Source organism: Maylandia zebra, linkage group LG6 (assembly GCF_041146795.1).
Source record: "Maylandia zebra isolate NMK-2024a linkage group LG6, Mzebra_GT3a, whole genome shotgun sequence".
Classification (NCBI taxonomy): Eukaryota; Metazoa; Chordata; class Actinopteri; order Cichliformes; family Cichlidae; genus Maylandia; species Maylandia zebra.
The window spans coordinates 11,483,479-11,496,047 of record NC_135172.1 but is presented as its reverse complement, the minus strand read 5'-3'; the positions used below and the strand labels follow the sequence as shown (position 1 = coordinate 11,496,047).

The following is a 12,569-nucleotide window of genomic DNA, read 5'->3' as shown; positions in this document are numbered from 1 at the left end:
GGAAGCCACATAAAACACGTTGGAGGCTCTGCCATGGTTTCATCTGCATTTCAGCCAGTGCCATTGGATATCTTGTCTAAACTGATGGAATTGTGCACGCAGAAAAGTACCATCAGATTTGAATCTACCATGCAATACCATCTAGAAAGCATCTGATTGGCTACACACTCATTTTTTAGCATGACAATGATCCCAAGCACATTGTCAAAGCAATACAAGTGAACATGGATAGAAAAAGACACAATAGAACATTATCAATCATGCACAGGTCTCAACAGAATCTCAACATCTCAGCGTTTTTGAAGCAGTGTGGGACCATCTTGACAGATCAGCACAAAAGGCAGCCAACATCCAAAGAAGAATGTCTTTCTAGAAGCCTGGAGAACTATTCCTGAAGATTTTTTAAGGAAATCAGAAGAAAGCTTACCTCAGGGAGTTCAGGCTATGTTGAAGAATAAAGATGGTCATACCAAATATTGACTTTCAAACTCATTAGAATTATATAAACTATTTTTAACCTTAAATATTGTATATGAGTATGTTTGCATGTTTCAGTGCATTGCTGCACTTATTTCCCATTTTCCTATCAAAATGCAGGTGTTGGAACAACATATAGTGCAGTTCAGACGACAGAAAAAACTTATTTCAACAGGCCAGTGCCAAAGCACATTCCTACAGAGTGTGGTGAAAAGAAGAGGTGATGCAACGTAGTGGTAAACACGCTCTTGTCCCAGGGATTTAAAAAAATCATGTCACTGCTATCAAGCTCAGAATGAAAACATGTTTTTTCTCTGTATCAACATTAATATTTTCTCATAGTACTTTTCACAGAAAATATTGTGTTTACATGATTTGCAAAGACAGCACAGTGGTGCAGTAGTGTGAAAGGTTTGTCTGTGTTGTGTCACATTAAATTGGATAAGCAGTTAAGATAATGGATGAATGGAGAGTTTAATTCTCGCTTTCTGGCCTTTTTCTTTTGCAAGCTTCCCAAAATAATGAACATTTAAGTAATTTAAGTAACATTTTGAATCAGTCTGATTCTGAAAACACCTTGAGCCTAGCCCCCTGAATAGGTTACAAAATTTCAATAAGATGCACAAATAACAGCTAATCTAATACTCTTTAGTAAAGGGTTCTGCAAGCTAATATATTCTGTCACTTGACTCTGCTCTGCTCTAGCATTTTGTGCGTTTGTATGGTTTAGAAAGATGTGTCTTTCTCATGAATAACTGTGTGTGAACTGAATGTTCCCCATGGAATAAAGTTCATCTTGTTATCTGAAAGTGTGAATAAGGTGTTCTTCAAAGAGTTTTCATCTCTACATTGTCATTGGATCTGAGACCGGCCCGAAGCTTTCAGCTGAAAGCTAGAAGTTTCCTCCAAACAGACAGAAGAGCAAAACTTGTCTTGGAAAGTCCTGGAATGAAGGACAGAAGTCTTTCTGCAGCAGTAGCAATATAGCCGTGCTTATTGTAAGAACAGACAAAATCAGGCTTTAAAACTGAAAACTTATTTAAACTGTGTAAAGATTTAGTAGATTTAGGTGTATTTATTAGGGTTTTTTTTTTTGCCATACGCTACATTTTTTGCTTTTACTCTTGTCAGAGAAGAATGACATTATACAGGGCAAATGCTTTACCCCCCAACCCCCTCTCCCCCAATCACTTGGGTTGAAAGAGATGAGTAAACACACTGATTTATATCCAGATCACTTTAACCTGGCACCACTCCCGGTCGCATGTAGATAAAGAAGACAAGGCTGACTGGATACTGAATCTCTTTATTATTCCTCTGGGAAACACACTAACAACAGCTGAGAGGTGTCAGGCAACATTAAAAGGTTTGTGTACGTCACTCTTTACTCACATTTTCTCTTCATATGCCAGATGGAGACTCCTGTGATTCATGAATGCATTACAAGGTCAAATTAGAAGAAGAGCAGGTGAAGGAATATGAGCCTTTATCAAGGCTATGTTCTACTTAATACTGGTATTTTGCTTTTTTGGTATGTTTTTGCTTTAAATTTTACACTTTGCTAACGTTTCATTAAAAATCTTCTTCCATTTTCTTTTCTCCCCCTCATGCATTCACCTCTCCTCATTCTTTATCACTCTCTTTTCAGTAGGATGATGTGGCGTATACGCCGGCGCTCCAGGACAATCTGTCTGTCCTTGGCCTTCGTCACCATTTTCATTCACCTCCTCCTGGCTCTTGTTTCATTTTCCATTTACCACCAGCCTTGTGACACCCCACTGCCACCCAGGACACACATTCCAAGAGACCTGGCACACACCAACTACACCTCTGTGGTGATCAGAGGTCCAGCTGAGCTACCAACTGATAATATACAAACAGATTCTTCCCATAAAGATGGAAAGAAGATGGTTAAGAGTCATGTACGACCACTTTCTGACAAAGGAGGCAAAAATGCCTCAATTGAGTCAGACTTGCTAAAGCTGGAGGCATTGTTTGGTCACCCACTTTACAACATGCCCAGCCCTCCTGTCCCTGAAGAGGACTGGCTGCTGAGGGTGAAACCAAAAGTCAAGGCGAGTGAGAGGAGCTCCCAGAGGTGGTCAGTATGATGCACTTAATATGCAAAGACCGTATGCTTGTGACTCATGCTTCCTTTGACAGCATCACTCCTCAACACCACAGTCAAACAGTACTTTAGCTTTCTAAAACCACTTTCCTTCACCAATCTTTGCTTTGGATATTTTGCTTTAGCACCTTTCAGTTCATATTCAGCTCAGTTTTGCTTTGTTACTGAAACGTCTCATACAGTTAAATTCATAATTTGCTGGATAAAGATGCAGTTTTTGTAGTTCTTGGTCTGCACACCATCCCAGCGGAGTTTAAGTCAAACTAATACATGATTGAAGGGCAGAATTTCAGCTGTGTTTCCTTCCTTGAGTTGCATGGGAATAATTCTGTCATCGTGCAGGTCTTTTGGTCACAATGAACTAACCAAGGGATTCTTTTCTTTTTAAGAATGTGCCAGATTGTTGACTGACCCCTTAATTCTTTAATAGATGTATCTATTGTTTCAGCATAATGATATACTCCTCCTTGGGCCTCATATTTGAACTCCAAAAAGCTATGAATTGAATCAGATGTTAATTCTACTCCATTTGTCATGAAATAATAAGAGAACAGGCCTCATCTGGCCATATATTGCTTTTCAGTCAATCATATGCATAAAAATGGCCTTTGTATAAAAATCTGTCCGTAATTCCTAAAGAGTTCATGCACAGTTTTAAAAAAAAACAAAAGATAGGAAAAAAGAATTAAAGCAGAGAGTGTGCAGTTCAGTCAAATACTAACTGTTTAATTGAAAATCCACTGGGGTGTATGGAAGCAGAAGTACAAAAAATGTATCTATGTCCTAAAAATTATGAGCCCAACTGTAAGTGCAACACTGTAAACTGTACAAACTGTTTCCACAGTAACTACAAGACATTAGATGAAGCAATAAAAAGCTCCAACCTAATCACAGTATTTCTAATTTCACAGTATTCCACAGTAATTCTGGTTTTATTGCACCTCTTTGTATATTTCTCTGAAAACATGGTCGGTCAAGATTTTCACCAGATGGGTGAGACTGCAGGGAGCACACACAGTATCTTGTTGCTGCTGACAGTGTTGCTCCATGTATTCAGCTACTGTGGCCCATATTGATGTAGCCTAAGCAAAACTAAACATATGGGCTACAGTTTTCACAGGCACAACAAGAAATGTGAAGATGCTGTGCTGGCTTTGTGAAATACACTGAATATGCTGCGGTTGCTGCTGATCAAAGCGTTCCCAGCTGGCTCCTTTTACATTTGGCCTCGCTTCTGCGTGTTCTGTTGACATCTTTAAGCGTTCATTGCAACTATAGTAAAGCAACCAACGTGTCTAACAGCAGTTAATCTTCAAGTAATTCCTCTCCCCTTCGGTTGTCTTTTCCTGTGCATCTGTCTAACAGTGAGCAGACACTCCCACACACACAGACAGTGAAACAGCGAGCAGAGGAGAGCAGTGACACAGCCGAGGCTTTCAGCTAGATTAAAACTAAAACCTTAAAAAGTGCTCATCAGTTTGGTAAATAACACTGACTGAATGCTCCGTGCTCCACTTGTCCCTCCACTTGTAATGTAGTGTGGGAGGTCGCTCTCTCAGCCTCTTTGTGAACAGTGGTATGGATTGCAGTTCTCTAGTCATGAATGGTCATGACTGGATGAATGTGTGTCTAATTTTAAAATGCTTGGTTAAAGTAGAAGAGTGCTTTGTAGGTGCATTTCATTCACCAAATGCAATCATTATTCAGGGTGAGTGCGAGCCAGGACGGCTATGAGGATGTTCACTGGAACAGCAGCAGTAGCAGCCACCCTCCGTGGCTGCGCTTTCACCTGGGCATCTCCCGCTGGCAGCTCTACCCCCATCATGACCCCAACATGGAGCCCCTGATGCAGCAGCTCGCCACCCATCGCATCGTCAGCACAGGTGTGATATTCAGATTCCGAGTTTTATGTTTTTCTTTTGGGCAATCTAGTAAACGCCTCTTTATAATGCTTTCCTTTTGCTGTTATTCAACAGTATCAATGTATGGTTACAGCAGAGCCTGATGCCACATGCTAATGATGATGTGCCACAGCTGAGGTGTCAGACAACCATGGGCTGGCTGTTTTCAGAGTAGTAAACTGAAGCATCTGAGTCAGTTTTTAGTTGAGATAAATAAATTGGTGTGTTAAAGACTGCAGCCTGCTCATGAAATGACTTGAAAAGAAGTAGCTCCAGGACAACCAACATTAAAATTACGCTCAACCTGTAAAGGTTTGTGGGCTACAGGGAGGGTAAGAGCAGAATAAAGAGCAGGCTTGTTGTGAGTGTGTGACACCTGAGGTTTAGGGCCTGTCTTTCAATTTTAGATTCACTGTGAAGTTTCAGTGAAATGAAAGCCACTGTGAGGGACCTTGGGGGCTCAGCAGAGGATGAGCAGGAATACTTGAACTACTGACCATGTAGCAAACTTAAAAATACACATTTCTTTATGTTTGAACTTCTACACTGATAATAAAGTTTGGGTGGGAGGGGACTGTCTGGATGGTCCACAAACACGACTTACTTGTCAAAAAGTGTAACAGTATATACTATCAGTCATTATGTGCAGTGCCGTGAAAGTGTTTGCCCCTTCCTGATTTCCTAGGTTTTTGCGCATTTGAGTGTTAGCCAAAGATAACCCGAGTAAATATAAAATGCAGATGATCCTCTGGACTTTGGGAAAATAGTCTGAAGAGACAAAAGATTAACCTTTTAGAAGGTTTGGGCCTCGTAGCATCTCCTGTAAAAGTAACACAGCAATTCATGAAAAGAACATCATACCAACAGTCAGCAGTGGTAGAGTGATGGTTTGTGGCTGCTTTGCTCCCTCAAAACAAAGACTATTTGCTGTAATTGATGGAAACATGAATTCTGCTCTCTGCCAGAAAATCCTGATAGTGAATGCCCGACTGTCAGTTCATGCACTGATCTGAAACACACCAGCTTGTCTACTTCTGAATGGTTAAAAAACAAAATGAAGGTTTTGGAGTGGCCCAGTCAAAGTCCAGACTCAAATCTGGTGATTTGAACATTGAACGACTGGCGACCCATTGAACGACTGGCGACCTGTAGCCCTGACCCCCATCGTAAGCAAATGCTTCGAGAAGCTGGTCAGGGACTTCATCTGCTCTGCACTACCCGACTCACTGGACCCTCTACAGTTTGCATACCGCCACAACAGGTCCACTGGTGATGCCATAGCCCTGACACTACACACTGCCCTGTCACACCTGGAGAAGAGAGACACGTATGTGAGGATGCTGTTTGTAGATTACAGCTCAGCATTCAATACCATCGTTCCCTCGAAGCTGGACAGGAAACTGCAGGATCTAGGACTGAGCAGCTCCCTCTGCAGCTGGATCCTTAGCTTCCTGTCTGACAGACGCCAGGTGGTCAGACTGGGCAGCATCACCTCATCCCCCATCACACTGAACACTGGTGCTCCACAGGGGTGTGTACTGAGCCCTCTCCTGTACTCACTCTACACCTACGACTGCACAGCCACTAACAGCTCCAACATCATTGTGAAGTTTGCGGACGACACTACAGTGGTGGGTCTTATCACCAACGGTGATGAGACGGCTTACAGGGAGGAGGTCAGCGCCCTGACCCACTGGTGTCAAGACAACCATCTCACCCTCAACGTCGCAAAGACAAAGGAGTTGATAGTGGACTTCCGGAGGTGCAGAGAAGTACACACCCCCATCACCATCAACGGCGCTGCTGTGGAGAGAGTGAGCAGCTTCCGGTTCCTTGGCGTACACCTGGCTGAGGATCTTACGTGGTCAGTACACACAAACAAAACAGTGAAGAAGGCGCAGCAGCGCCTCTTCTTTCTCAGGAGACTGAAAAGATTCGGCATGAGCCCCCGCATCCTCAGGACCTTCTATCGCTGTGCCATTGAGAGCATCCTCACTGGATGCATCACCACCTGGTATGGCAACAGCACCGCCTACAACTGCAAAGCTCTCCAGCGAGTAGTGCGGTGCTCTGAACGGATAATTGGAGGTGAGCTTCCCTCCCTCCAAGACATCTACAGGAAGCGGTGCCTGAGGAAAGCGGGGAGGATCATCAAGGACTCCAGTCACCCCAGCCATAAACTGTTCAGACTGCTTCCATCAGGAAGGAGGTTCTGCAGCATCCGGTCCCGTACCAGCAGACTGAGAGACAGCTTTTTCCATCAGGCCATCAGACTGCTGAACACGTCATAGACACCTCAGCTTCACTACTGGAACTTCAACATTATGCACTCCACACTGTATATAAATGCCACTTGTTTTGCACATATTCAACTCTGTATATTTTATATATTTTATTATTATTATTATTATTTTATTTTATTTTTTTACTATTTAATTTGTAAAAATGTGTACACACACACACACACACACACACACACACGTAGGAAAATATTTAGTATACACATCCAGAAATGCATACACTATTATATATTGTACATATATTTATTAGTTTCAGGTTGGCCATTCTTGTATTTTGCTCGTTTGTGTTGTTGTGTTTGCACATCTCTGTTGCTTGTGGGGCTCGCACACAAGAATTTCACTCGCATGTGCTGTGCCAGTGTGCCTGCACATGTGATGTGACAATAAAAAAAGTGATTTGATTTGATTTGATTTGGTGGAGATGATTTGACCTTAGGGGCTATGCATGCTTGAAAACCATCCAGTTTGGCTGAATTACAACAATTCTGCAAAGAAGAGTCAGAATTCCTCCACAGTGATGTGAAAGACTCATTGTCAATGATCAGAAACACTTAATTGCTGTTCTTTCTGCCAGTGGTGGCACAGTCAGTTTTTGGGTTTAGGGGCAATTAGTTTTTCCCACAGGGCAAGCAAAGGGTTTGGATAGCTTTTGTCGCTCAATAAATTAAACCATCATTTGAAAAATGCATTTTCTATTTATTTGGTTTGTCTCTGCATAATATTAAACATTTTTTTGATGATCTGAAAAGTGTGACAATGTGCAAAAGACTAAGAAAGAGAAAATACTTTTTCACAGCACCATCTGTCCATTGGTGCCATGAAGTTGGGATAAAATGTCATATCAAAATATATTCTATAGCTTCCTGTTATGATAGGTAACGGTGGTGTCAGTGATGGTGTCAAATATTAACATTTTTCTTGAAAAATGCTCTTGCTGTAAATAGATCCCTGTGTAACCTTATTCACCAGTCAGGCCTTGACGACTCCTTTCACCAAAATAAACTGAAGGACACTTAACAAGAAGAAACTCACCAATTGCAGTGAACTGAATCACACGTGCAGTACATGGCAAAATATATTGTAATACTAACATGTTAACATATTCAACGGTGCTCAAAGATAGTGAAGTGCAGTCTTGACCATCTCCAAGAAAACTATATTATCAGAGCTGCTCCAGTACATTCAGCAGCAATATCTCTCTAACATTTCCTAACATTACCCACCCAAAGCTAGAGGTGATACCAAACAGATATAGCGCAGGTAGAAAAACTCTGAGTGTTGACGTTAGATGTGTTTCACTGATTGGATTCAGCAATTAATTTGTAGTAGGAACAAAATGTTATTTCAGCTTTGAAAGACAATATAGCCTTGGCTGAACAAGCAAGGCCATAAACACAGGCTGAGATGGGTTTTTTGTTACCTTGTTTGGCATGGCATGTGAATGAAACTTCATACAACCTTGTTAAAAGAAACCGTTGTTGAAAAGCACAAGGCCGCACGCTCCATGTGTGTAAATAATTGTAGAGATTCACAGAGATTCACTAAAACTACAGTTGTTTGTATCGTAGCACAGTTGCAAGCATAACTGTGAAAAGTACGTTTGTAAATTCAGTTCAGGATCACTTAAATTTAGATTTTTCAAAGTTCTTAGGATTGCTTTATAAAGTTTTTCCAGAGTAGCCTTCCAGAAAAAATGTGAGTAAAGGACAGATGTTCCTGTTAAAATGTTACTACATTAACTGTGGAAAAATGAGAATACGATTTTATCCATCCATCCATCCATCCATCCAGCCATTTTCTTCCATTTATCCAGTTTAGGGTTGTGGGTGATGGAGCCTCTCCCAGTTGTCACACGGTGAGAGTCAGGCGACTTCCTGGACAAGTTGCCTGTCTGTTTCTATAAAATGCAGTCTTGTGAAAAACTAAGAATGATTCAGTAGCTTGTAGAACCACCTTTAGCAGCAATAACTTGAATAACTGAATTTAGTCAGTCAGGTGAAGGCCTGCACATTGACTGGGTCATCGCAGCACCTCTTTTTCAGTCACTCTGTTCTAGATTTGCTGCTGTGCTTGGGATCAAGATCCTGTTGCGTGACCCAGTTTTAGTTGTCAGAACACACATTTGACCCTAAAATAATTGTTATATATTGTTAGTTCGCGATCAACACAATGATCTGGTGCTCCGAACTGTAACATTCAACCTGCTAACTGAGGCTTGTAGAGTCTGAGATGTAGCTCTTGGGTTTTTTGCAGTTTTCTGAGCATTACAGGGTCTCACCTGACCTGGGTTGAATTTTCTGGGACGTCCATTCCTGAGACGATTGTGTTAACACACACCTGAAAACTTCTGCTTTAACAGAGGCGGTCGCATTAATGCTGTGCATTTAATTATCAGTGCCTGGCTGCTACTTACCCTCTTGACTGTGGAAGCAGTAATAGTGTGCTTAGGTTTTTACAGCACTGCATAGACACATGACCTTATAATGCTGTTTGTGGTAGATATACATTGTCTTTGTGAAGTGCCAATATGTGTGAGAAACACATTGTGTGGACATTTAGGTGTTTATCCTCAGATTGATAGAAATGTGCTATTTGCATGATGACACACATTTGCTCTTTTTCCAAAGTCTTTCTAGGAAATAAAGTCTCTGCTATCACAATTTGTGTGTGTGTGTGTGTGTGTGTGTGTGTGTGTGTGTGTGTGTGTGTGTGTGTGTCTGTGCGCGTGCATGTGTGTATGTGCTTTTTCCTGAACAATGGCCAGTGTATTGTCACAGCGTGGCGTATTATTTGTGTGTTTGTGAGTGTGTATGCACTTTGTTGCTATGGTAACACCCTCTGTATTGTATTCCAGTGCAGAAATCTGGGGGTACTCAGTTGAAGCTGGTGATGTCATTTCCCAGCTATGGACAAGCCATGTTCAAGCCCATGAAGTAAGCTGCTAATGGCAAACCCCTACACAGTCATCATAGCTCTCAGTGTGTATAAGACTCCTTTATGGCCTCTTGAAACAAGAACAATAAGTGGAGATGGGAAACATGGATGTCTAAGTCGTCAGACAGCTGTATTGTTTGAGTGAATAGTAGAAAAAATGTGTCTCAAACTCCTACTGTCTGTGTGCACTTGTTCAAATCTAGTGAGTCAATAAATAGACTCTTTCTGATGTGCATTTTTATCTTTACTGACAGGCAGGAGAGAGATGAAGAAACCAACTACAACCTGTACTATTTCTCTGACTTTGAGCGGCACAATGCAGAAATTGCAGCTTTTCATCTGGATAGGTATCAAGTCAAATTTCTCTTATCCAAAAGGGCACAGCAACACACTATTACAGAGAGCACCACAAGGGAAACGGTGGACAAAATAGCCACATAAAAAAAATGCAAGTTATGTAACACTATTATAGTTTCTTATCTCTTCTCTTCTCAGCCTTTTTTTGGGGGTCTTTTATCTCTGCACTTAATCCTGTCCTCATCTCACACTTTGTTTCACACTCTCTGCAGGATTTTGGGTTACAGGAGAATCCCCCCTGTGGCTGGGAGGCTGGTGGATGTGGTCAAGGAGATCAAAGACGTCACTACTGACCGCAAGCTGGCACGAACCTTTTTTGCCTCCCCTGGTAACACTCCAGTACACCCTTTATTAATTCAGCAGGCTTTAAACGCCCTCATATGTCAACCTATTATAAATTCATTTTATTTTTCATATTTTCACATCACCAAAAACATTTTTCTGTCATTTTTTCCTGTTCACTTGCTTGCTTTTCTCCTTCTCTGTGCACCTCTGGCTCCCCCTAGTGGGAAATGAGTGCTTCTACGGCCAGTGCTCCTACTACTGCTCAACAGAGCACGCTGTGTGTGGCCGCCCCAGGGACCTGGAGGGCTCCTTGGCTGTCATGCTACCAGATCTCTCCCTGGCAAGGCGCAAGACCTGGAGATCTCCGTGGAGACGTTCCTACAGCCGAAGCAAGCTGGCAAAGTTAGTGGACGCCCTGGGCTGTCCAGCCATACAGAAAACAAATGTGCTCAGTGATAAAGGAAAGCTTACACCCTGCACTATATCAGTACAAAGTTATTAATATAGTGTTTACAAAAGTTTTAGCAGTGGCATAAATTTGATACACTTTGCCACCTAATTTGTTTTGTTTCTATGGTTTAGCAAATAGCAAACATAACATGTCATAACTCTAACTGTCATAACTGGCAAATAAATCAAAGATATGCAAAGAGTCAGCATTAAAGTGTCAACACTTGTGCTTCATAACTACTGCAGTTCCCCGTGGCAGGCTGGATATTAGCTCGTGAACCAAATCCTGTTTCCTTGGTGATTTCATTCCTGCCTGATCCGTGCACAGCAAAATCTCCAGTGTTAAATTAACACTAGTACTATACTAACACTGAGCAGTGCTGATTTTCTAACACTGGAAAATAACTCAAAATGTTAGAAATATTCCAGTGTTAGAAAATTTAGCACTGCTCGGTGTTAGCCATTGTAAATCTTCAGAACTGACTAGGTTACTTTTAAAAATATAACACTGTCAAAAGTGTTCATTTAACACTCAGATGAGTGGACACATATAGACACTCTCTAGTGTTAATTTGACAGGCGAGATGTTGCTGTGTGCGTGAAGCTGGTGATGGTTTGTTGGCTGATTGCTGACTATTTGCATTCATTTGGTTTATTCGTCAATCAAAGTCGTTGAAAAATACGAGAAGCCCATGAGTAACTATTTGTATTCGGTTTGTAAAATTCACAATACATATCATAGCGTGCTTTTAGCACCTCCTGGCCAACACGCACAACTGCACACTGATCTCTGGACTGCTTCTTTGCCAGCTGCTCTTCATACTCATCTTCCCACCCTCCGGTCCCACCACTACTGCATAAATAAGAGAGGCAAAATCAGAGGCTGTGAAACAGCTGTGCCAGCCAGCCTCTCCTGGCACTGCCCCCTGAAACCTCTGCTCCACCTCTCCCCCTGCAGCTGAGCTACAATCATACCCCATTACTGCAATGTTTACCAAGTGATGCAGGATTTAGTATCCCAGCATCTTCTAAGCTCCCACCCCATGTAGTCTGCTGTTCTTGTCATACTGTCTCCTGAAACAGAACTGCTAACCTGTAGGTTTACTTACCTAAAGTATATGTTCCTCACAAATATCTAACTGCTGTTTAGTCTTATGTATCCTGTAAAAACAGAATAGAAATCCTACATTTAGAAACTACCTGCAGTTCCCAGATAGCTGTCCTCATATTTCCTACACTTGACCCTTCTGTATAAGTAGGCTGTGAACTTAATGTTCATTTCTTTAACAGAAACTCATAAAACTTTGATTAATTACGCTGTACATCATGGGTTATAGTTAACATGATTTAGTTTTCTGCTGGAGGTGATCATTCAATCCATTTGAATAATGAGCTGTGGCTCATTTGAATGCTAATAAAAAGCTGGATGTTCCTGCTCTATTTTATCTTACAAAGAACGTGGTTTTCAGGTGGGAGACAGAACCCGAGTACTGCTCCATGGTGAAAAAGACACCGCCATACGACAAGGGCACACGACTGGTGGACTTCATAGACATGGTCATACTGGACTTCTTGATGAGTACGTTTTTGTCTGTTGCATTGTCCAGATTGGATTTTTAAAGGATGAATTTCTGTTACAGATGACCCAGCAAACAAGGGAGCCTTCAGGGAATGTTCCCTAAAGGTTCCCTGAGCAGGCAATTTGACATCTAATAGGAGAGGAAAAAAAAAAACTTC

The 12,569-nt window shown here is 41.7% G+C and overlaps 1 protein-coding gene across 1 annotated transcript in view; it reads left to right on the top strand.

Annotated features, from left to right (window-relative positions):
• Positions 1-2,129: 2,129 nt before the first annotated feature.
• fam20cl (family with sequence similarity 20 member C, like) overlaps positions 2,130-12,569 on the top strand; it is a 36,819-nt gene continuing 26,379 nt past the window's right edge. The window contains exons 1-7 of the mRNA XM_012915816.2: positions 2,130-2,578; positions 4,313-4,488; positions 9,661-9,739; positions 9,995-10,087; positions 10,310-10,425; positions 10,604-10,784; positions 12,302-12,411. Coding sequence (XP_012771270.1) covers positions 2,130-2,578; positions 4,313-4,488; positions 9,661-9,739; positions 9,995-10,087; positions 10,310-10,425; positions 10,604-10,784; positions 12,302-12,411 — 1,204 coding nt within the window. The remainder of the gene's footprint in view (positions 2,579-4,312; positions 4,489-9,660; positions 9,740-9,994; positions 10,088-10,309; positions 10,426-10,603; positions 10,785-12,301; positions 12,412-12,569) is intronic.